The sequence below is a fragment of the Schistocerca nitens genome, chromosome 5 (genome assembly GCF_023898315.1).
Source record: "Schistocerca nitens isolate TAMUIC-IGC-003100 chromosome 5, iqSchNite1.1, whole genome shotgun sequence".
NCBI lineage: Eukaryota > Metazoa > Arthropoda > Insecta > Orthoptera > Acrididae > Schistocerca > Schistocerca nitens.
The window spans coordinates 261,916,697-261,939,087 of record NC_064618.1 but is presented as its reverse complement, the minus strand read 5'-3'; the positions used below and the strand labels follow the sequence as shown (position 1 = coordinate 261,939,087).

The 22,391-nt window shown below is 42.4% G+C and overlaps 1 protein-coding gene across 1 annotated transcript in view; it reads left to right on the top strand.

Annotated features, from left to right (window-relative positions):
* The window catches only part of LOC126260027 (uncharacterized), a 113,313-nt gene extending 91,946 nt beyond the window's left edge, over positions 1-21,367 (top strand). Inside the window, exons 4-5 of the mRNA XM_049957200.1 lie at positions 895-1,020; positions 21,175-21,367. Of these exons, the coding sequence (XP_049813157.1) occupies positions 895-1,020; positions 21,175-21,285 (237 nt within the window). The 3' untranslated portion in view covers positions 21,286-21,367. The remainder of the gene's footprint in view (positions 1-894; positions 1,021-21,174) is intronic.
* The last annotated feature ends 1,024 nt before the right edge of the window (positions 21,368-22,391 follow it).

The window sequence follows — 22,391 nt, the reverse complement described above, 5'->3', positions numbered from 1 at the left end:
GGTTCCAGAGAGAAATGTTCTTAATAATAGTGTAAATAAGTAAAGAGTTACTTATTTGTCAGATATCGACAATATCTTGGTTCTATTGGAAGCATGACAAATCAAGCACAGTCTGTTCCATCTGCACACATAGCACAGCTCGTGTTGGATTCCAGCTCTGCTGCACACGAGGCACTCTTGTTAAAAGTACGTCTTCACCAACACCTCACTGCTATCTCTAACTGTCATATATAGTATCTCTTTAGATACTGAAATGTTCGTAATACCTTATCTGAACTGTTCGGTATTTATTGTTTGTATTTCGTATTGGCGTAGATTGCAGTTTCCTCAAGTATGTTTTTAAGGGGCTATCCTTTTTTTTATTACGGAAGGTCGTTCAGGTTTCTTAAATATTTTTAACGAAATATTTGATGTTCAAGAGGCGTACCGTACCCTAATAGCTGTTTCATTATTTTCTGCTGTATGTGTGTACGCTGGTTGTAACGTACCTGTAAATTGTGTCCATTGTGGCCAATAAATTGCGTATCATATTCTCCACATGTTGCCATGTACAGTCTAGGTCATGTGTGGTGCTTTTCGCAGACTGCTGATGATTTGTGGGGGCTGTGGTTCAAATCCTTGTATAGCTATCCATAACTAGGTCTTTCGTTGTTTTACTAGTTGTGTAAGGACAGTACTACGAAAATTCCTAAATCCTTTGCCATTTGAATGTCCTGCTCCTGTTTGTCATCAACAGGACGTTAAACCGCGATCTTCCTTCATTCTTTCCTAAACAACTACTTTTCTTTCACGAATTCGTTAGTGTAAATAAGAAACGTGTATTATATATATATATATATATATATATATATATATATATATATATATATATATAATTTTTTTTTTTTTTTGTAGGTGCAACGTGACACGAACGTGGAGGGTTCTACACCTGAAGCTTCAGTATGGCCGAATGCTGTCTCCTCAGCAAACTACACCGTGTATGTACCCGACACCGAGGTGACGAGGGCTATTGCCCTACAGGTGGGTAACGCTAAATTATCTTTAACTGTCCTCTACAAATCGAGCGGCCAGTTTTTCTTGTGCTCAGTTTCTCATGCCATGTGCTGCTGGCAGTCCAAGTCACTTCTTCTTTCTTCCAACAGAAGTCTCGCGAGTGACAGACTTCCCTAATACACCGAGGTGACAAAATCATGGGTTGTCACCTAATACCGTGTCGGACCTCTTATTGCCCACCGTAGTGCAGCAGTCCCGTGTGCCATGGACTCAAAAAATAGTTGAAGTCCCCATGCTGCCTCTACAGACGTGCATTACTGCAAAAGTGGTGCCGGTGCTGGATTCTGGGCACGAACTGACCTCTCAATTATCTCCCATAAATGTTTGATGGGTGAAGAAATCATTCGCTCGAACTGTCCAGAATGCTCTTCAACCAATAGGAATCAGTTGTGGCCCGGTGGCATGGCGCATTGTCTTCCATAAAAATTCCATCTTCGTTTGGAAACATGAAGTTAATGAATGGCTGCAAATGGTCTCCAAGTAGCAGAACGTAATTCTTTCCAGTCAATGATCAATTCAGTTGCGCCAGAGGATCCAGTTCATTCCACGTAAATACAGCTCAGGCCATTAAGAAGCCACCAACAGTCTGCAACCGTCTTGTTAAAAACTTGGGCCTATAGCTTCGTACAGTCTGCGTCGCACTCTAAACCTACCATCAGCTCTTGCTAACTGAAATTGGGTATCTTTTCAGTCCACGATTTTACAGTCGTCTAGAGTTCAACCAATGTGGTCATGAATCCAGGAGAAGCGTTGCAGGCGATGTCGTGGCGCTAGCAAAAGGTAGTTGTGTCGGTTGTTTACTGACACAGCCCGCTAACGCGAAACTTCGCGGCACTGTGCTAACAGATACGTTGGCCGTACGTTCCACATTGATTTCTGCGGTTATTTCACGCAGTGTTGCTTGTGTGTTGGCACTGACAACTCTACGCAAATGCCACAGCTCTCGGTCCTTAAGTGATGGCCGTCGGCCAGTCCATTGTCCGTTGTGAGAGGTACTGCCAGCAATTAGGTAATTTAGGCATACCCTTGACACTGTATGTCCTGAAATGATGAATTTCCTAACGATTTTCGAAACGGAATGTACCGCTCGTCAATCTCCAACTATCGTTCAGCGTTCCATGTCTGTTAATTTCCACCGCGCTGCCATACTCAGTCAGAATACTATTTACGTGAATCACTTGAGTACAAATAACAGCTCCTCCTATGCACGGCCGTTTTATACCTTGTGTACGCGACGCTACCACCATCTGTATATGTGTATATCGCTATACGATGACTTTTGTCACTTCACTGTAACGAGCTATGTGATAAAACTAGGTTCGTTGGTTGGTTTATCTGAGGAAGGGGACCAAACAGGAGGTCATTGCTGTATCGGATTAGGGAAGGAAGTTGGCCGTGTCCTTTCAAAGGAACCATCCCTGTATTTGATTGCCGGCCGTGGTGGCCGAGCGGTTCTAGGCGCTTCAGTGCGGAACAGTGCTGCTGCTACGGTCGCAGGTTCTACTCCTGCCTCGAGCATGGATGTGTGTGATGTCCTTAGGTTAAAATTACCAAATAAGCAGCAACCAGTCGTAAAATCATATTTTATTTATTCACTTTTACAAATCTATTTCAGCTGATTAACAGCCATCATCAGTGCTTTCAACGAATATGTGCCGTGAGTAGTAATAATGTCTGAAGCACAGGTCAAACATAAAGTGGTACCGATAGTACCCTCCGCCACACACCAATAGGTGGCTTGCGGAGTATTGTGTATATGAGAGATGAAGGTGTGCCAAAACCTCCTCCACTTCGAAGCCAGTGCCATGAGTGTGGCCCGTCGTAAACAGTCAGTGCGGGGAGCGGAGAATTGGGGGTGACGGCTGGGATTGACACCTCGAGCTGTGGTTGTAGAGGGCAGCCTACTGGGACTCTTGCGCTGGCAAGCAGTCGAGCCAGAAGGAGTGGTGGTCAGTTGGTGCATGCAGAATGGAGTAGGCTTTGGCAGAGCCATCAGCGAGAGCCTTGAGAAGCTTGGGCGCTTCGCTGCTGTCAACCGGACGTCACTAACGCTCGTCCCACATGGAGTAAGATTCGCTACAAGCTTACTTGCCGCTCCCTCGCGGGCTCTGTCGGCTGCTAGCCGGCTGTCCTGCAGGGAGCTGCGTGTTTCCCATGATAGGTCCGGTGCTACATTTGTTGTGAGGCCTAGTAGGGTTTCCTGCATGGCTGGTCAATCAGAAGTCCTGTTTCGCGAATGACGTCACATCTTACAGGGCGGGAACTCTCAGACAGTGCGTTAACCACCGAGACCAAACAAAACGTCGCGCACAAGCTGGCCTTCCTGCAGTCTTTCTGTAAAAAAATTACGAAGAAACTACACAGCAAAAAATTATTGTCGCACATATTATAGCTTCATCGTGTACTGCCTATCATTTCATTGATGGTCATACTGTGATATTTTGAAATTGAGTAGTCTACTGCAGTAATTTCGGGAAGTTTGCAGTGAAAAATAGAGGCTACAATGAATTTGCGTTTGGTCCACATTAGCTCAGATGTTGCTGCGTACGAAATACAGTTAGCATACTTAACTTTTCTTTAAACTTTGAATGATAGTGCTATTTATTACGAATCTCGAGAAAATGAATCGTGTATTAAGCGCTTCGTCCGGAACTCGTGCGCCAGGAAAAGGCCAGAAGCAAATATTCATAAAATTACTCGTATCTCATTGACAGTTGAAGATACCGAAACCACGATATTCAAGCGGCTGTAGAGTTTTCAATGAAATGATGTAATGCTTGAGCTGTTGATGGCCGGTGAAACAAGGATTACTGTGGATTTTTGAACAATATGTGTGAATAAATTTCATTTTATTTTTATAGCAAGAATGGACATTTTCTGAAAATACCGACTTGTCTTTCCATCAGTTGCTGCTTTATAATTCTGTCGCACTTTCAACAGCTTTAGAATGTTAGCGAGTGAAGCCAGCAAGGCTAGCCTCAACGCCCAATCATACGCTGTTTCAAAAGTTCTGCATGGGAAGTAGCCGCCAACCCCACCTGTTAGCCAGCAGTCACGTGCACCATCTACCAAATTTTTGGAGAATCTTACTCTGTGTGAGACGCACTTAAAAGTCAGCGTGGGTCATGACCGCTGTATGGACACAATAATCTGGTAGTGAGATGTGTGTTTTCGTGGCTGAGAGGACAGAGGTTCCAGTCGTGATGAAGAATGGGGGGGGGGGGGGTGTTTACGTCAAAAGGACCACTACTTGGGTTGAGATCCCAAACAGTAGCAGTTCACAGTAACACCCTGGTGGTCTACTGTTTCTGTATAGTGTAGTGCGTTGCATACAAACGGAGCGTTAACGTGTTTTGGCTAGCGGATAGTGTTGCGCTCGGTTTATGTGATTGCTGTACGACGGGTTGTGATTGTTGAGTGGTGGGATGCTAGGTATGTGGCTCTGTTCTCCATGAGCAGAGAGCCGTTTATCTGTTGGATTAATTGCCCTTATCGTGGTTAGCACCATAATACAGAAAATTATTACGGTTGCGAATGGTCCTCGCCGATACCCCAGGAGCAACAGTGTCCCTAATTTGCTGGGAAGTGGCGGTGCGGTCCCCTACGGCACTGCGTAGGATCCTACGGTCTTGGCGTGCATCCGTGCGTCGCTGCGGTCCGGTCCCAGGTCGACGGGCACTTGCACCTTCCGCCGACCACTGGCGACAACATCGATGTACTGTGGAGACCTCACGCCCCACGTGTTGAGCAATTCGGCGGTGAATCCACCCGGCCTCCCGCATGCCCACTATACGCCCTCGCTCAAAGTCCGTCAACTGCACATACGGTTCACGTCCACGCTGTCGCGGCATGCTACCAGTGTTAAAGACTGCGATGGAGTTCCGTATGCCACGGCAAACTGGCTGACACTGACGGCGGCGGTGCACAAATGCTGCGCAGCTAGCGCCATTCGACGGCCAACACCGCGGTTCCTGGTGTGTCCGCTGTGCCGTGCGTGTGATCATTGCTTGTACAGCCCTCTCGCAGTGTCCGGAGCAAGTATGGTGGGTCTGACACACCGGTGTCAATGTGTTCTTTTTTCCATTTCCAGGAGTGTATTTTACTGTTAGATCCTGCTTAGAGAAATACGCAGAATTATGTTAAGGTATTATTATTCCATTACCCAGAAACATTTTATGTTGATCACTGTGTCTGCTCATACAGCCCTTACCCCTACCCCCGAACCACAATCCACACAAAACTAACACTGCATAGATTAGTGCTTAAATGTACTGAAAGTTAATAACCCTATTGTGTGAAGTCTGACCATAATGTATGTGTCCGCTTAGTAAAATTTTCTATTATATTTTATAACACCTCCTGCTTTTAATTTAGTATGTTTGAGTAAATTACTATTATCCCTAGTCTCTTCTGTAGATCTCTGAAAAGTGTTTAAGCAAACTATCTTCACACACACACACACACACACACACACACACACACACAATTCCCATAAAAGTATAACGTCGCAGATTGTACCTGCAAGAGTGACTGTTGTCAACAATGAATGTAATTGATATTCGGTGCAGATGTTTTTATATGTTGTACCTTAATATGTACGCACATCACTGGCTTGCTTTTCTTTCTCTGCGTCCAATGCTCTTTCAACGAACGCGTCACAAATTTAATGCCTAAAGTTTTCAGCATGGTCGTAACTGCACCACTAAGCGATCTATGCCTGTCAATATAGATTTATGTTTTGCGTTCACGTGTCCACACTTCAACACCTGACCTGCAGCCGAGGGAAAATAAGCATTAATGGCTTGTTCTTGTCACATGTACTTGGAGGTACTACCCAACGTACAAACATAAGCCTTGTAATAGCTATGACTATTACTTCACAAACGAAACAAATTATTATGTAATGTTGATCAGTACGCCGTTTTCAGTCGCCAGTCGAAATATCTGCTGTTATACCTGCTACACCGTACATTATTTTTAAGGGAGGTTTCCGCAATTCATTTAATTTAGTACACTTTGTTTTATTCATTCAGAAAATTTTTGTTTCATGAATTGAAGCTCCTCGGGAGACTTTTTGCTGCCAGTGTGAGACTGTTCTTTAAAAACCACTGGGCCTCAGAAAGACGGCGGCGGCTACTTTGATGATTAAAAATATTAACTGTCGAAAACTAAAATAAAGCTTGACATCAGCTCCAGTGTACCGTTCAGCTGTAGAACCAGCTCCAAATAAAACTATTAACTATTTCCAAGTAGGGTGCGGGCTGGGGTACGTCGGAGTAGTAAATGTTGTGTACACTGATTTAGCACTTCCAACAAAGGTATCTATTCAAATTTATGTTTAGGCAGCAGGCTGTCAGTTCATCATCATGTCACTCAAAAAAAGATGAGTTGCTTGGGATCTCAAACCGCTTGGTCTAATTCTGAAAACAAGTCACATGTAATGTGTGGATGAGTATCATTCAGTAGTCTTTGGTATGTCCATATAACCGCAAAATTTTATGTCTCTGCGTATCTTAAGTATTCAGATTTCTGCTCGCTTAAATTACGATGTAGTTTCTTTCTCTTATAGTAATAGCGTCTGATTCTGGACTTTATAACATACTATTAGCTTCTTCTTCTTGTTCCCAGCGTCTTCTGCAATGATCTTGAAATAGATCAATTAGCTTGCGATTCCTTCTACTTGCTCCGATATCTTTAACACTTCGATTTTCACTTCGGGGCGTCAATATTCGAAAAAAAAAACTTACTTCTTGAAGTATTAGCAGATTATAGCAAAAAGGGACGGCAAACGTCTTCCAGAATGATCTAACAGTAAGTCCTATTCGCCTCCAGACATATAATTATAAAGTTCTCTTTCCTTTGTGTCTTCCAAATCGCTCCTGGTTCCACCGTTACTAAAAATGTTCTTCATTCGATAGACCAATTTTCCATAATTTCACTCAGTGCTCGCATCTTCTCGTCTTACAAAGTCCCACCATTAGAATGACTCACTCATCACCTGTCACGTACTCCCTTACAATTTTTTTGTTACGCAGATAAAATATTTTCTTTCAGAACGAAAGAAGTACACAGATGATACTTATAATTACGTTGAAACAATACTGCAACTCAAGCAACATCACTATTTTACATAACAATTTCTTGTTACATTTTCTTACATAATGAAACAAAAAAAGTAAAGGAAATTTTGAAAGAAATTAGAAGGAAAGGATAAATATATACAAGTCTATAACCAATTCCTAGATAAAAATTGCTTGTTGCATGCTCATATGCATAAAACCCTAAAACAATAAAGGAAATTTTGAAATATATTAGAAAGAAAAGGAAAATTACATACAGTTCTACAATCCATTCTTACATGATATTAAGCTGTTGCTTAAAATTTAAAGGGGCTAAACTGCATCTGTCACAGACGCCATTTTTCTCAGAATGATTTATTATTATTACAGTTGCTCAACGCCAGCTAATTACCGAACACTTGAATCCCAAACATACACTCCTACTCAATCAACTGCCCACTGTTTTGCTGGTAAGCATTGGATGACGCAGAGACCTGAGTTATCTCGTCATCCACAAAGCAACGGATGTTTCGTCTGCTGGTGCAGTTGCCTCTCCAGGGCGCAAATACACTAACTACTTCTCTTCAACAATTTTGACTGGCTGTCTCCAGTAGTTACTCGAACTCGTTGTTATGTTTCCTGTTGTAGCTGCATCCTATGATCCAAACGCACAAGACTACATTCATATATTTTCATAACGTTCCTTCTTCTACTTAATACCATGTATGTAGAGCAGACTAATAAACTGACTGCTAAATGGCATCGTAAAACTTCTCTTTCCGGACGAACTCTCCAGATAAATCGTCATCTAATAGTAAATTGGCTTCTTGATTGACCTGTTCTCCTTTTGTTGTTTCGTTATATCCATTGGTATTTTATTCTGCTAATGCGTATCTGTTTGTGATTCGCTGTCTCTCATCTAGATCAAATAACAAAAGTGTTCTAGTATTTGCTACAGCTGTTCACAATACTACAACAGCAAGTAGTCCTGATTGCAGCATTTCTGCAGCGTTTTGTCCACTCCTATAAACACATTTCTATAAGGGATGAACTCTTCAGTTCATTACCTCCTTCTTCATTCTTTTCCCAATGCTGAGACTTCTCTTTTGGCTCTTTCTGTTCCTCCTCAATTTCATCTACTTTCTTCCCTCCATACGTAACTCGTATCTCTTCTTCTTCCTAGTTTACGTGTATACGTGTAAACGTATCTTCTTGTACCAAAATCCTATTTTCTATGACTTCTTCGCTCTTCATGTGACTGTTGTCGATTTTGTGACATTTTAATCTTCTTTCCTTCTGTTACAATATTATCGTCTGCTCTGTCAACAACTTCCTCCTTTCCGTAGCCCTTATTTCTTTTAGCTCTGCCCACATAGTTGTGGTTCAGGGTAATACTATAAACAGATCTGTTTTCGCTTGTCGTTTATTCTGTTCTGAATTCATCACTTCTTATGTCGCTAACAACTTAGATTCCGTCCTGCCACCCTTACTCACCCTTTTCTCTCGCTTTACTTTTACTAGGTTTTTGTCATCCGTTGTTATGACTGCACTATCATGTTATACATCTTCAAACTCCAATTGCGAGTCTTTCTCTTCAACACTTTAGGAATCGTCACGTTGTTCTGTAAATAATATTCCTCCAACTAATATAACTAATATATTCTCCAATGACTCTGCAACTCTTTTAAATTCTTCTTTATCTGGATAATCCAGTGTATTGTACCTCCTGAGCTCCTTCTCTTCTTCCTAATTCCTTAGATCTGCTTCTTGTTTGCTGTCTTTGCTATCTAGTTGACTGTTATCTTCGTTGTGCCGGCCGCGGTGGTCTCGTGGTTCTAGGCGCGCAGTCCGGAACCGGGGACTGCTACGGTCGCAGGTTCGAATCCTGCCTCGGGCATGGATGTGTGTGATGTCCTTAGGTTAGTTAGGTTTAAGTAGTTCTAAGTTCTAGGGGACTGAAAACCACAGAAGTTGAGTCCCATAGTGCTCAGAGCCATTTGAACCTTTTTTTTTATCTTCGTTGTTTTGCTCCTCATCTTCATCAGTAAGTTCCCTTGCTACACTTTTATTTCTCATCAATGGATTGCTTCCAGACGGTTTTGGTGGTATATTTTCTGTCTCTTCCTCAGCTCTTGTTCTGCATCTTCTCCCATTATTGTTGCCTTCTAATTTTTGATTTCTTCAATACTAACGTCTACTCCTATAGGTTCCTCTAAATTTTGAATTTATCGCGACTCTGTTCCCACGCGTCGTAGCGTTTGTTGTCACATCTGTCCACCTCTATTCTTCTGAATTTTGCTCCGCGTTGAGTTAGTGATGTCAGTTAACTTGTTAATATCAGTTAGCTCCTGTTTCGTTGGCTAGATGACCACGAACTGTTTCGGTTTTATTATAAGCTGATGATCCTGATACTTCCATCACATCGTGAATTGTAATCTTCCCAGCCAAAATAATTGCTAGTCGCTTTATCTCATTGAAAATCGTGTTGACTTCAGTGAGGTCAACTCTGGTGGTGGTAGTGTCGGTTTCATCGTCTGGAGATCCGTCTGCCTGGCACATGTGCGCGACGTCTGCTTCGTTAGTTTGACCACCTCTCGTGCTCGTTCCTGCCCACCCCTCTTCGTGGACTTTGCCGCGCAGGTGGCCGCGCGGTTGTTGGCTTTATGTCACGGATTGCGCAGCCCCTCCCCGCCGGAGGTTCGAGTCCACCCTCGGGCATGTGTGTACGTGTTGTTCTTAGCGTAAGTTAGCTTAAGCATTGTTTAAGTCAAGGGACCATTGACCTCAGCAGTTTGGTCCCTTAGGTATTCACACACCAACACACACATCTTCGTGGACTTTGACTTACCTCAGTTGGTACTCTTTTGATGCCTTACTTCGTTTCTCGACCTGTGATGCTGCAAATGTTTGCGCATAATTTCCTCTCCTCGGTAGTTAGATGTTACATTCATGACCATCGTGAAAGTGGTGGTGGTCCTTGCATAGTCCATACAACCTACTCGTAGATGAAGTAGTTGGCCCTTTCTGCTTTCTTGTGTGTGCGAGATCCGTAACATATATTTATCTTGGTTTTCCTCTTTGTTCCGGTTTCGAAGTCTTTTCCCATCTTCTCCCTCTCTTGCTCACACGTTGTTAACTTCGTGGTAACGGCTGCCTCGTGCTCCAAGTCCACATTGCTGTTGTTTCGAACTGATACACTCACTGGATTTACAATACTAGTACCGCCGTTGAAGCTTGCTTCAGGCTAATTTGCTCTTCTAAGAAAAATCTCTGCATCTTTCCCCGGTCCTCCACGAATTACATTTTGTATCACATTTGGCCATTTCGTCCACAGTTCAGTTCGTCATTAGCTCACATTTCTGCTGGGGGCAATTTATTAATCATCTTTTACCAATATGCCATAACACTTCCACTGCTACATCCCAAATTCCATGTAAACTCTCTTACTACATTTTCCTGTATTTCAGGTGACCAAAATTTCTCTATAGATTCATGAACAAATTCTTCGAAAGTTTATCATTACATGCTCCTTAGGATGTAGAACAACACGTCTTTTAAATTCGAAACTACTTATCTCAAAATTCTCGAGTGCAATCTCAAACATTACATCATTTCTCGATCATTGAATCAGCCACTTATTTTCTGCTCTACTGCTGCTGTACGCTCCTGTGTAACCTCAACATCGATTTTGATGTCCTCTTTCTTTTGTTCTAATCGCTTAAACCGTTCAGCTACCTTGGGGACCATCTGTTCGTTGATATTGCAATCCTCACTTGCCCTTCAAGTGTCTTCCTTTAAACACTTTCTAGTTGTACCATTCTGATTTTATTCTTCAGTTTTTACTCTACCTCGGAAGCGACAAATTTTAATTTAACTTATTCTCGCTGTTTTTATTTCGTTTTTAATCCTGCTTCAAGCTTGCTTCGTTCGCCATGCATTATTTTCACTTTTGTTACTATTTTAATTTCACCTGCTCTTACTTAAGCTTCGATTTTGTCTAATTTTTCTAATTTGCTGATTCCTGATTTCATTTCTTTCCGATTAGCATCTAATTTTAGTTCACTAAGTTCTTTCATCATGCAGGAAACTGACCTTTGGACTAGCACTAATGTCCATCTTCTACATTAGTATTTGTAGCTATTTCTTATTTATTTATTTATTTACTTATCAAGTTCCCTAGGGCCAAATTGAGGAGCAAATCTCCAAGTTCATGGAATGTGTCAGTACATGATATTGCAACATAAAAGTAATAGCAGATAAAAATAAAATGTTTATGAACCGGAGAAAAGTCAGTCCATAAGTCTAAGTAAACGCAATCAACAATAAAACAAGAATCAGCTTAATTTTTCAAGGAACTCCTCGAATAGAATAGAACAGAATAGAATAGAAGGAGTGACATATGAGGAAACTCTTGCGTTTGGATTTGAAAGCGCGTGGATTACTGCTAAGATGTTTAAATCCTAGTGGTAGCTTACTGAAAATGGATGCAGCAGTATACTGCACACCTTTCTGCACAAGAGCTAAAGAAGTCCGATCCAAATGCCGGTTTCATTTCTGCCTAGTATTAACTGAGTGAAAGCTGCTTATTCTTGGGAATAAGCTAATATTGTTAACAAGAAATGACAGTGAGAAATGTATATATTAAGAGTCCAATAACCAGACTGTGAACCGGGTTCGACAAGACGTTCATGAACTTACACCACTTATTGCCCGAACCGCCAGTTTCTGAGCCAAAACTATTCTTTTACAATGGGAAGAGTGACCCCAAAATATAATACCATACTACATATGCGAATGAAAATAAACAATGTAGACTAATTTTTGTGTCGAACGATCACTCACTTCGGATGCTGTTCGAATAGTAAAAATTGCAGCATTAAGTCTTTCAACAAGATCCTGAACGTGGGCTTCCCACGACAGTTGTCTATCTATCTGAACACCTGTAAATTTGAGCTGTTCAGTTCCACTAATCCTATGCCCATTCTGTGAAATTAAAATGTCAGGTTTTGTTGAATTATGTGTTAGAAATTGTAAAAACCGAGTCTTACTGTAATTTAGCGTTAGTTTATTTTCTATGACCCATGAAGTTGTGTCATAACTGCACTTTTTGAAACCGAGACGTTGTTGCATACAACATCTTTTACTACGAAGCTCGTGTTATCAGCAAACAGATATATTTTACAGTTACTCGTAATACTAGAGGGCATATCATTTATGTCGTGTGACGAGGGCCTCCCGTCGGGTAGACCGCTCGCCTGGTGCAAGTCTTTCGATTTGACGCCACTTCGGCGACTTGCGCGTCGATGGGGATGAAATGATGATGATTAGGACAACACAACAACCAATCCCTGAGTGGAGAAAATCTCCGACCCAGCCGGGAATCGAACCCGGGCCCTTTGGATTGAAAGTCTGTCGCGCTGACCATTCAGCTACTGGGGGCGGACGTATCATGAGGAACAGGAGTGGCCCCAACACTGATCCCTGGGGCACGCCCCACTTGACCTTACTGCACTGAGACCCCACATCACAGCCATTCTCAACGTCGTGAATAATGACCTTCTGCTGCCTGTTGCTAAAGTAAGAGGTGAACTAGTTGTGAGCTACTCCCCTCATTCCGAGTTCCCGATTCGGTTGTTTCTATTCCCCTCTCTTCTTCTTGTACAGTTTTTCGTCGAACAGATTGCTGAATGGTCAACAAAGATATCTTCATACTTTTAAATTTCTCCAGATCAATAGGAAGCACAAACAACTACCTGATCGGAAAGTTTTTATACGAAGATTTTCGAATTGATGCCAACTGTTTCTCACAGTAGCTAATCAACTTTCATTAACTTCTGGCTGATAACTGACTAATACGACTGTTTCTGGTTTGGTTAGAACTTTTATACGAAAGTTTGAGGAGTCTGTAAGCCACTGACACTCTTTGCGGTAGCTCCTGCAGTAATCGGTCCGTGTATGATAATGCAGAGTACCAACATGTTCCCAAAAGCCACGCGCGGGAAACCTATTTTTAGGGGGTTGTATCCCGGGTTCTATTGATAACAGAGATATAGGATCAAGTGTTTTACATAGCTCTTGGCATAGTGATCGTTTTTATACCTGTATAAGGAATGGAAGTAATGTAAATATCCTATAAAACCAGTTCAGATCGTTGCAACCTTCCTGCAGCCCACGCAAGTCGAGACAATCGGTTGATTCGTTTGTATAAAGTGTGGCCTAGGACTGACCTGAGGCGGCATGTGCACAGTTCAACACTACGATCACTGTCATACTATCGATATAAACCGGCCCAGGTGATAGCAGCGTCACCTAGCGAGGAATTATTTCTAGTGAGACAAATGCACGGTGCATGTAGTATCAGTGAGTGTGCCGACCATGTGTAGAATGAGGACGGCGCGCGTTCTATCTCAGTTGCGCCGAGGGCAGATTGTGATGGCCTGGAGGCTGGCCACAAGCATTTCAGAAACTGCACAAGTTTGTCGGGTGTGCGAGGAGTGCTGTGGCGAAACCAAGATGAAACAACGTTGGGCAGACTGGCAAAACAGGACAGTCGGAGAACTGGGGTGGAATTAACATCAGACTTTGATGCTGCCAGAGTACAAGTGTGTTTCAACACACAGTGTACCTGGCAGACACTTCTAACGATGGGCCTCTGCAGCCGACGACACACGCATATGCCTATGATAACACGACGACATCGGCTACTACGACTGAAAATGGCACGTGACCATTGGCACTGGACGTTGGCGCAGAGGGAGAGCGATGGATTTGATGAATCCTAACACCTTCTTCATCATGACAATGGGAGAGCGCGAATCCATTGACTTTCAGTGGAACAGCTCCTTAACACTTGTACTGCAGGACGGAAACATGTCGTTGGCTCCATTATACTTTGGGGAGCATTCACTAACGCATCCATGGGGCCAGTGGTGCTCCGGCAAGGTACCATGACGACCAAGGAGTGTCGTCCACTTCGTTGTAGACTACGTACAACCCTTCATGACGACCATGTTTCCTTATGGCAGCCTCATATTTCGTCAAGATAATGCGCCATGTGGATGGAGTGGTACGAAGAACACAGTGGCGAATTCCGATTGATGTGGTGTCAGTCGCCCGCCCCCCCCCCCCCCCCCCCCCCCCAGCGTCCTGCCAAGGCCTTATTGCTTCCGTGGCACGACGCGTCGCCTTTGTTATCCGTGTCGACTGTGGACGTATAGGATATTTGGTTGGTGGCCTATCAGTGTAAAAGCACCATTAGTTCGCGGGCGTTTAGAAAACCACGAAAAATCATGATTTTTGGGTACAAAAAGTACCAGTTGTGGGGATAATCTCTTATTTGCATTCATGCCAGATCGTCAAAATTCGTCCCGAGATACGGAGGTTCAAAGTTACGTGCAAATATTATATACATATAAATACTGTCATATATCTTGTAATGTAATACTTTTAATAAGATGTGGAAAGAAAGAAATAATTTCATAATTGCCATACGTGTCTCTATAAGTACAGCATCTTTAGCTTCAAAACACTGTCCCGCATTATTCCAACTTCTCCTCTTTCCACCACTACTAGAACTGCCCTTCCTTTGAAAAACTAACTACTTTTCCACAAATTTACTCAGTGCCTGCCTCTTACCATCTTCATACAGGCGAGTCCCACCATTAGACTCACTTACACATCAACTGTCACTTCCTTCCTCAGCACTTTTTTCATACGCATTATACGCAGATGAAATTTTGGCTACCGATCTGCAGCTTCCAGAAATACACAGGATATGTGTATGTACATTGAAAATAATATTACAACTCAAGTAATATTACTAATTCACATAATTTCACAACACATTTTCACATCCGTACACACCCAAAAACATACGTTTTTCATAATAGGGGCATTGTGCTGCCATCTACTGCCAGGTACTCCATATCAACGACCTCATTAGACATCGTGAGAGAGCAGAATGGGGCACTGCGCGGAACTCATTGACTTCGAACGTGGTCAGGTGATTGGATGTCACTTCTGTGATACGTCTGTACGCGAAATTTCCACACTCCTAAACATTCCTAGGTCCATTGTTTCCGATGTGATACTGAAGTAGAAACGCGAAGAGACATATACAAACGTACAGGCCGACCTCGTCTGTTGACTAACAGAGACCGCCGACAGTTGAAGAGGGTCGTAATCAGTAATAGGCAGACATCCATCCAGACCATCACACAGGAATTCCTAACTGTTTCAGGATCCACAGCAAGTACTGTGACAGTCAGGCTGGAGGTGAGAACACTTGCATTTCATGGTCGAGCGACTGCTCATAAGCCACACATCACGCCGGTAAATGTCAAACGATGCCTCGCTTGATGTAAGGAGCGTAAATATTGGACGATTGAATAGCGGAAAAACGTTATGTGGAGTGAGAAATAACAGTATACAATGTGGCGATCCGATAGCAGGGTTTGGGTATGGCGAGTCCCGGTGAACGTCATCGGCCAACGTTTCTAGTGCCAACAGTAAAATCTGGAGGTGGTGCTGTTATGGTGTGGTCGTGGTTTTGATGGAGGGGGTTTGCACCCCTTGTTGTTTTGTGTGGCTCTATCACAGCACAGGCCTACATTGATGTTTTAAGCACATTCTTGCTTCCCACTGATGAAGAGCAGTACGGGGATGGCGACTGAATCTTTCAACATGATCGAGCACCTGTTCGTAATGCACGGCGTGCTGTGGAGTGGTTACAAGATCATAAAAGCCCTGTAATGGACTGGCCTGCGCAGAGTCCTGACCTGAATCCTCTAGAACAGCTCTGGGGTGTTTTGAAACACCGACTTTGTGCCAGGCCTCACCGACGGACATCGATACCTCTCCGCAGTGCAGCACTACGTGAAGAATGGACTCCCATTCCCAAAGAAACCTTCCAACACCTGATTGCATGTATGCTTGCATGAGTGGAAGCTGTTATGAAGGCCAACACCATACCGAATTCCAGCATTACCGATAGAGGGCGCCAAGAAGTTATAAGTCATTTTCAGCCAGGTGTCCGGATACGTTTGGTCACATACTGTGTAAAACTGTAACAGAATTGAAACAAAATCAAAAGGAAGGAGAAAAAGGTAAGAATGTAAAGTTCTTCGATAAATTCCAGCGGAATGTAAAAATTGTTGGTTGGGCTGTTGTTTAAATACTGAAGAGGCTTATATATGCCCGTCACAGCTCTGGCAATCTATTCCTTCACCATAATCCATAACTTGTAAACACGGATCCAATTCTCCCTCTCCTATTTCATGGATAGCACCTGCATCAAACGTTCTATTACTTTCTCCAAGCTCTTGAACACTATGCATGAAGTCTCAATTTTCACATTGGATTTCCCCAAAAGGATCGCTTACTGTCTCATCACATTTTTGCTTTTCCTCTCGTGTAACACACAGTTCTGTACATGCTATGCTAGTCCGAACCTCTCTCTTCCCCTCTAATTTCTTATCGTGGCACTCTGCCAAGCGTCTAGTGACACTTTCTACCAACCCCACACATACACCCACACACCATATTCTCTCTCGATAAAACTTCTACCCATCCCCTCTCTTGGACAATGAATTCCTCCTCGATATTTATTCATTCAGTCCCCATTTACCCCACTGAAAGTCAGGGCTCCCCTTCTTTACCGCTTCCCCTGACCTCACTTCTCGACCTCCTTTTCTTTTTCCCACCATCCATGCTAAACATTACCTCAATAGGAGTACCCCACCAAGGGTATCGATACAGTAGTTTAGTGCGGGAGGGAGTGGGGTTTAGACTGAAGTATGGAGTATTTTTAATCAAAAATCACTCTCTTGATAGAGAAAAACTGTCTAGACTACACTTTTTCGTTTCCTTAGTGCTGGGTGGGTGCAGCAGCCTACCTTACCACAGGATAAGGCAACCCCTGTATCCAACAGATTCCCTTGCTTATACCGATGCCCTTTAACCCTGAAGAACTACTGATGCCCCCTCCCTGAAAACAATTTTACCCGACTATAGATCCTACTGACTTCAGTGAGTGCGAAGCGCTCTTTTTTGAGAATGACAGTAGCATTTTACACTTTTTTCAGTGTCTTTTTATCGTCTTTTGATTTTCTATATTTACTCAAAAACTAAGAAAACCAACAGTTTAATTGTACGTAAATACTACTGAAAACGCGTCTTTCTATCGTTTATAAAACATTTTCCAACTTTTCTTTACATTAGTTGTGTTTGAAAATAATTTAATGATTTGGCTGTCAACCTCAGGCTATAAAATGAGCAAGGAATGATAAGAATAAAACAGGAAAAAACTGGCTATCCCGATCATATATATTTTGAAATGTGGACAAATTACAAACGCGAATGACAAGAGTTACTGTAATTATTACCGCCTTTCTCGTTTTTGTGCATACCATAAGTAAACAACTGTTGTAGACATTCCTTTATTTTCATCGACGCTAATATTACTCAAGAGATTTAGTTTCCTCAGTATCATCTTACAACCACTCTGGGGCAGTTTTGGCAAAGTGGATTAAAAAGGTGAAAACCAAAGTAATTTCGGCAAAATTATATCATAATGGTTAAGCTGTGTGTTTGACAAAAAACAAACGAATACCAGTAATTGTCTGGGATCAACGGATACCTTTGAAATTCTTTCATCAAAATCTATGCTCTCATTACATGAAAAACAAAAAATCATACGAAACCCGTAATAAAAAAATCTCTAGTGAGGTTCAAATTTTAATTTATGTCATGAGATTAGTACGTTCAGGATCGAAAAGTGGAGACATTATAGATGGTGTTTATATCAATGCTGATAATTATTTTATGAGCATTAGGATGTTGTCTAAGGCATGTTTCCGTGCCTGTGTTTCGTCCTCTATTGAGGGATACATCCGCACAGGCTATGTAGGCGAAGTCAGTTAATTCTAAATTGTAAAATTTAGAGCGTTCACTGTATCATAATCGAAGGCTTTCTGAACTCACATCCCTCAACCTGCAATTATCACAGAGGATACAGTGTTTGGAGTAGCTATTCTAGGATGTAATGCCAGAAGTAAAGGTAACTGTTTGGCAACTCTGACATGATGGGTGCAGAAATGTTTAGTAGGTGTCATGATGGCCATGGTGGTACTGCTGAGAGAGGCCACAGAGCAATGTGGTGAAATTAAAAGCAAGAATGGTAGCATTAAGCGTGCAATAGGAATTCCACTGGCAAACGCTGAGAGCCCACAGGTGTAATGAATATACTGAAATTCTCTGTGCCGGGAAATACTTGTCCGATGACGTGAAAGAAAAAGAAACTGAAGAGGATATGGAATACATAAGGCTTCCATTATTAGATTCAGAGCTTAAAAGGGCTTAGGAGGAGTTGTGATCAAATAAGGCAGAAGGGGTAGACAGTATTTCATATCTCAATTTATAAAACTAATGCTTGGAGTAGCAACAAAATGACTATTCCGTTTGGTGTGTATAATATATAAGCCTGGCGACGTAGACCAGACTTTCTGAAAGAAGTAAGCCACGCAACTCCGCAGACAGCAAGGAAGATAAGTGCGAGCGCTACCGCTCCCCAACTTACCAGCTCATGCAGCCAAGCTGCTGATAACCACAACACCCAGAAGAATAGAAAAAAATGGAGATATGTTTTATAACTATCAGTTTGGCTTTAGGAAAGATAAAGACACCAGAGAGGCAATTCTGACATTGCGCTTGATTTTGGAAGCAGACTAAAGAAAAATCAAGGAACGTTCATTGGTTATTTCGACCTAGAAAAATCGTTCGACTATGTAAAATGGTGCAAAATGTGTGAAATTCTGCGAAAAATAGGATAAGCTATAGTGAAAGAGGGGTCTTATACAACAACAAGGACGAAGAGAGAGCAACACTAGTGGAAGACCATGAACGAAGTTCTCGGATTAAAAAGGGCGTAAGACAGGGATGCAGTTTTTCACCCCTACTGTTCAATCCTTACATTGCAGAAGCAGTCGCTGAAATAAAACTTCAAGAGTGAGATTAAAGTAAGGGTGAAAGGATATCAATGACACACTTCGCTGATGACATTGTTATAATCAGTCAAAGTGAAGAAGAATTAAAAGATCTATTGAATGGTATGAATAGTCGAATAAGTATAGAATACGGCTTGAGAGCAAACTGGAAAACGATAGAAGCAATTGTAGCAGAAATGAGAATAGCGAGAAACTTAACATCAAAATTGACGATCACGAAGTAGACGATGTTAAGGAATTCTGATACATCGAAAGCAACATAGGCCGTGACGGGCAAAGCTAAGTGGACATAAAAAGAAGATTAGTGCAGTCAAAGAGGGCATTCATATCCAACACAGAGCTTAATTTGAGGAGGAAATTGCTAATAATGTACGTTTGGAGGACAGCATTGCATGGCAGTGAATCATGGACAGTGGGGAAACCGGAACAGAGGAGTATCGAAGCGTTTGAGCTGTGGTGTAACAGACGAATGTTATAAATTAAGTAGACTGATAAGTGAAGAAATGAACAGGTTCTTCGCAGAATCGACGAAGAAAGGAACATATGGAAACCACTGAGAAGAAGAAGGGACAGGGTGGCAAGATATGTATTAAGTCATCAGGATATAACTTCCATGATACTGGAGGGAGCTCTAGAGGGCAAAAACTGTAGGGGGACACAGAGATTGTAATGTACCCAGCAAATAATTGAGGATATGGACTGCAAGTGCTACCTTGAGGAAGAGAGTTAGCGCAAGGGGAGGAATTCGTGGCGAGCCGCATCGAACCGGTCAGAAGGCTGATGACTCAAAAAGAAAGTGAAATAAACAAGTTACTTTTGTTAAATTATTTCCATAGTGTCACAACAGTTCTATTTACAGGGCAGCCAAACTTAACAGTACCTTGCCTTAATTTTCTGTCTATGGAGTCCTGTGCATGTCCATGGTGACATTTTTTATATCAACTCTAGTAAAGTTGGCGCTCTAGCTGATCCTGAATGTAAGCTTATTTTGCAGTCATAAAGCCGAGGTTTTTATCTTTCAGATACTGACGTTATTTTGTCATTTCAACCTTTCAATGTTGATTCTCATTTCTGAATTGTTAACTGGAATACGTGACAGTCTCGGGGTTACATGTTTGAATTTGTTTAAATATTCAGCTTTCAATTTGCAACAAATAAGGTCGACCGGCACAATTCAATATACTATGATGTTTAGAAAGGGAATATGCTGTACAGGATAGCAGCCAGTCAAGAAATATTTTAGGGAATTAGTTTAAAAAATTTATTTCAAAGCCCCAGTGGGATCTTTCTCCCATAGTAATTCATGCCCTGTCTACTTGACAAAAATCGGTTGTCTTTCAAAACCGAGGCAGTTCTGTCCAGTTGAAGCTGCTGACAAGAGACGCCCTGAGCCCCCTGCTAAAACTTCTGGAGAATTCACGCCAACTCACGCTAAAAAGCCAATAGAGTGCGCGGAAACCGATCACGTGAGTGGACGCCGGAGCGTTCTACGGAGGAGAACACACTTGCTTCTCTCTCTTGTAATCCAGACCTCGAGCAGAACAGACGTCTTTTTGGAAGCCAGAGCCTCTGGCTCTGCTTTTCACGACCGGCCACCACCGTAAGTTAACATGAACCACTTCCCCTTCCGTTGCCCTTTTTAATTAATTGTTCGACCTCCTAGACTGGCCTAAACCTGCTAACTTCCGACCCTAGGCGCTCCCTTTTGTACTCCGTATATTGAATTATATACTTTTCATTGTACTTAATTTCCTGTTTTGTCATTTAACGGCAGCCCTGGATGCCCACTATCAAATCCAAACCGCTCGACCTCCTGCACTCCGCCGCCACGAGGCGTATTTAACAACCTTCTTCCCCCTTCCCTGCCATTTTATACATTAACATCGGTTGAAGACGTCCCTCGTAAACTTCCCCTAACTGTACAATTGTACTTTGTATGAGATGGAAATCGCTTTTAGGTCTCCAGCAGCACTTTTTACCACTGTATCTCTAAGACAGGACACGTCTTAGTCTACTTAGTATGATTCTTTTTCATCACTTGGCGTTGATTTTGTTTATAGGCACGTCGCGGGACTGGCTACATCTTCTGGGACGACGTGTCGGCATGGTGCAACGACGTGTTTCCACCTCTTCTGCAACAGATTGTCGACTCCATGGAGTTTCCACTCTAAATTCCTGTTATAGTCACTTACAGATTTGTGAATTAAATGTTGGCTATCGTAAAGTAAAAGCTTTCAATATTGTACAATATGTATTTTGAATAAAGAGGTAGAACTCATCAAAAATACGGTTTTGGAATTTTATTGTACATACTTCAATATTGTTTAGAACCTAGATGAAGTTGAGGAATCAATACGTAAGTGTTTATTGTTGTGTGAGAACACGATTTATCACTACAAAGCATCGTCCTGCACATATATATTTTATAATGAAGAGATTCAATTACTCTTCATAGATTCTAAGTAACTTTGTACGAGTTATCACTGAGACTTATACCAGCAATAGCAATATGGAGGGTGTAGTACAGTTTTTCCTAAGTGGTGTTGGATCACCAAAGAGAGAAAACATCTTAAGTATTAGTAGACGACGGACCACATCTCCGCATCGACCCACACGGTATTCTTTGAATATCATTAAATGAACATACGTTTCGGGAAGTCTATTTCGTCTATAAGCTACTGGAGTACTCATGAAACAGTAGTGATATTTGTTCTTCCAACACACCATTTGTGAATGTAATGCGGAAGGGGTACACATTATCGTACAGCACTCTCCAGTCAGTTGGTACCACGTAATTCATATTTTCAACATTTGTCTCCAGAAGGACGCAGGTCCCAGAAAGGTGCAAATTATGATCGAAAACATTACCATCCCTCTCCATCGGAGAGAACAATCGCCACCTGGCGGGGCTGCAGCCACGTGACGCAAGCAGAGCAGAGAGAATGCGAAATTATTGTACCTACGATGCCGGCCGCAAGTACGGAAATCCACTGACTTTGACGAAGTGCGCAGCGCATGGAAATGAGAATTTGTGAAGAGATGATGATCGGTTTTCGCGTGCTAGTGTCGTGATTATCAACGGAAACTGTTTCAAGGACGGTGAAACCAAGAGCACGCGACAAGGTGTTCCTGCCTCATCATAGTGTGTGGAGGTTGGAGTCTTTGCCTTTCGGTAAAGCAGAATAGTCGAAAGACCCGCCAGGGTAGCCGAAAGCGCTAAAGCGCTGCTTCCTGGACTCGGGTAGACGCGCCGGCGAAGTATCGAATCCGCCCGGCG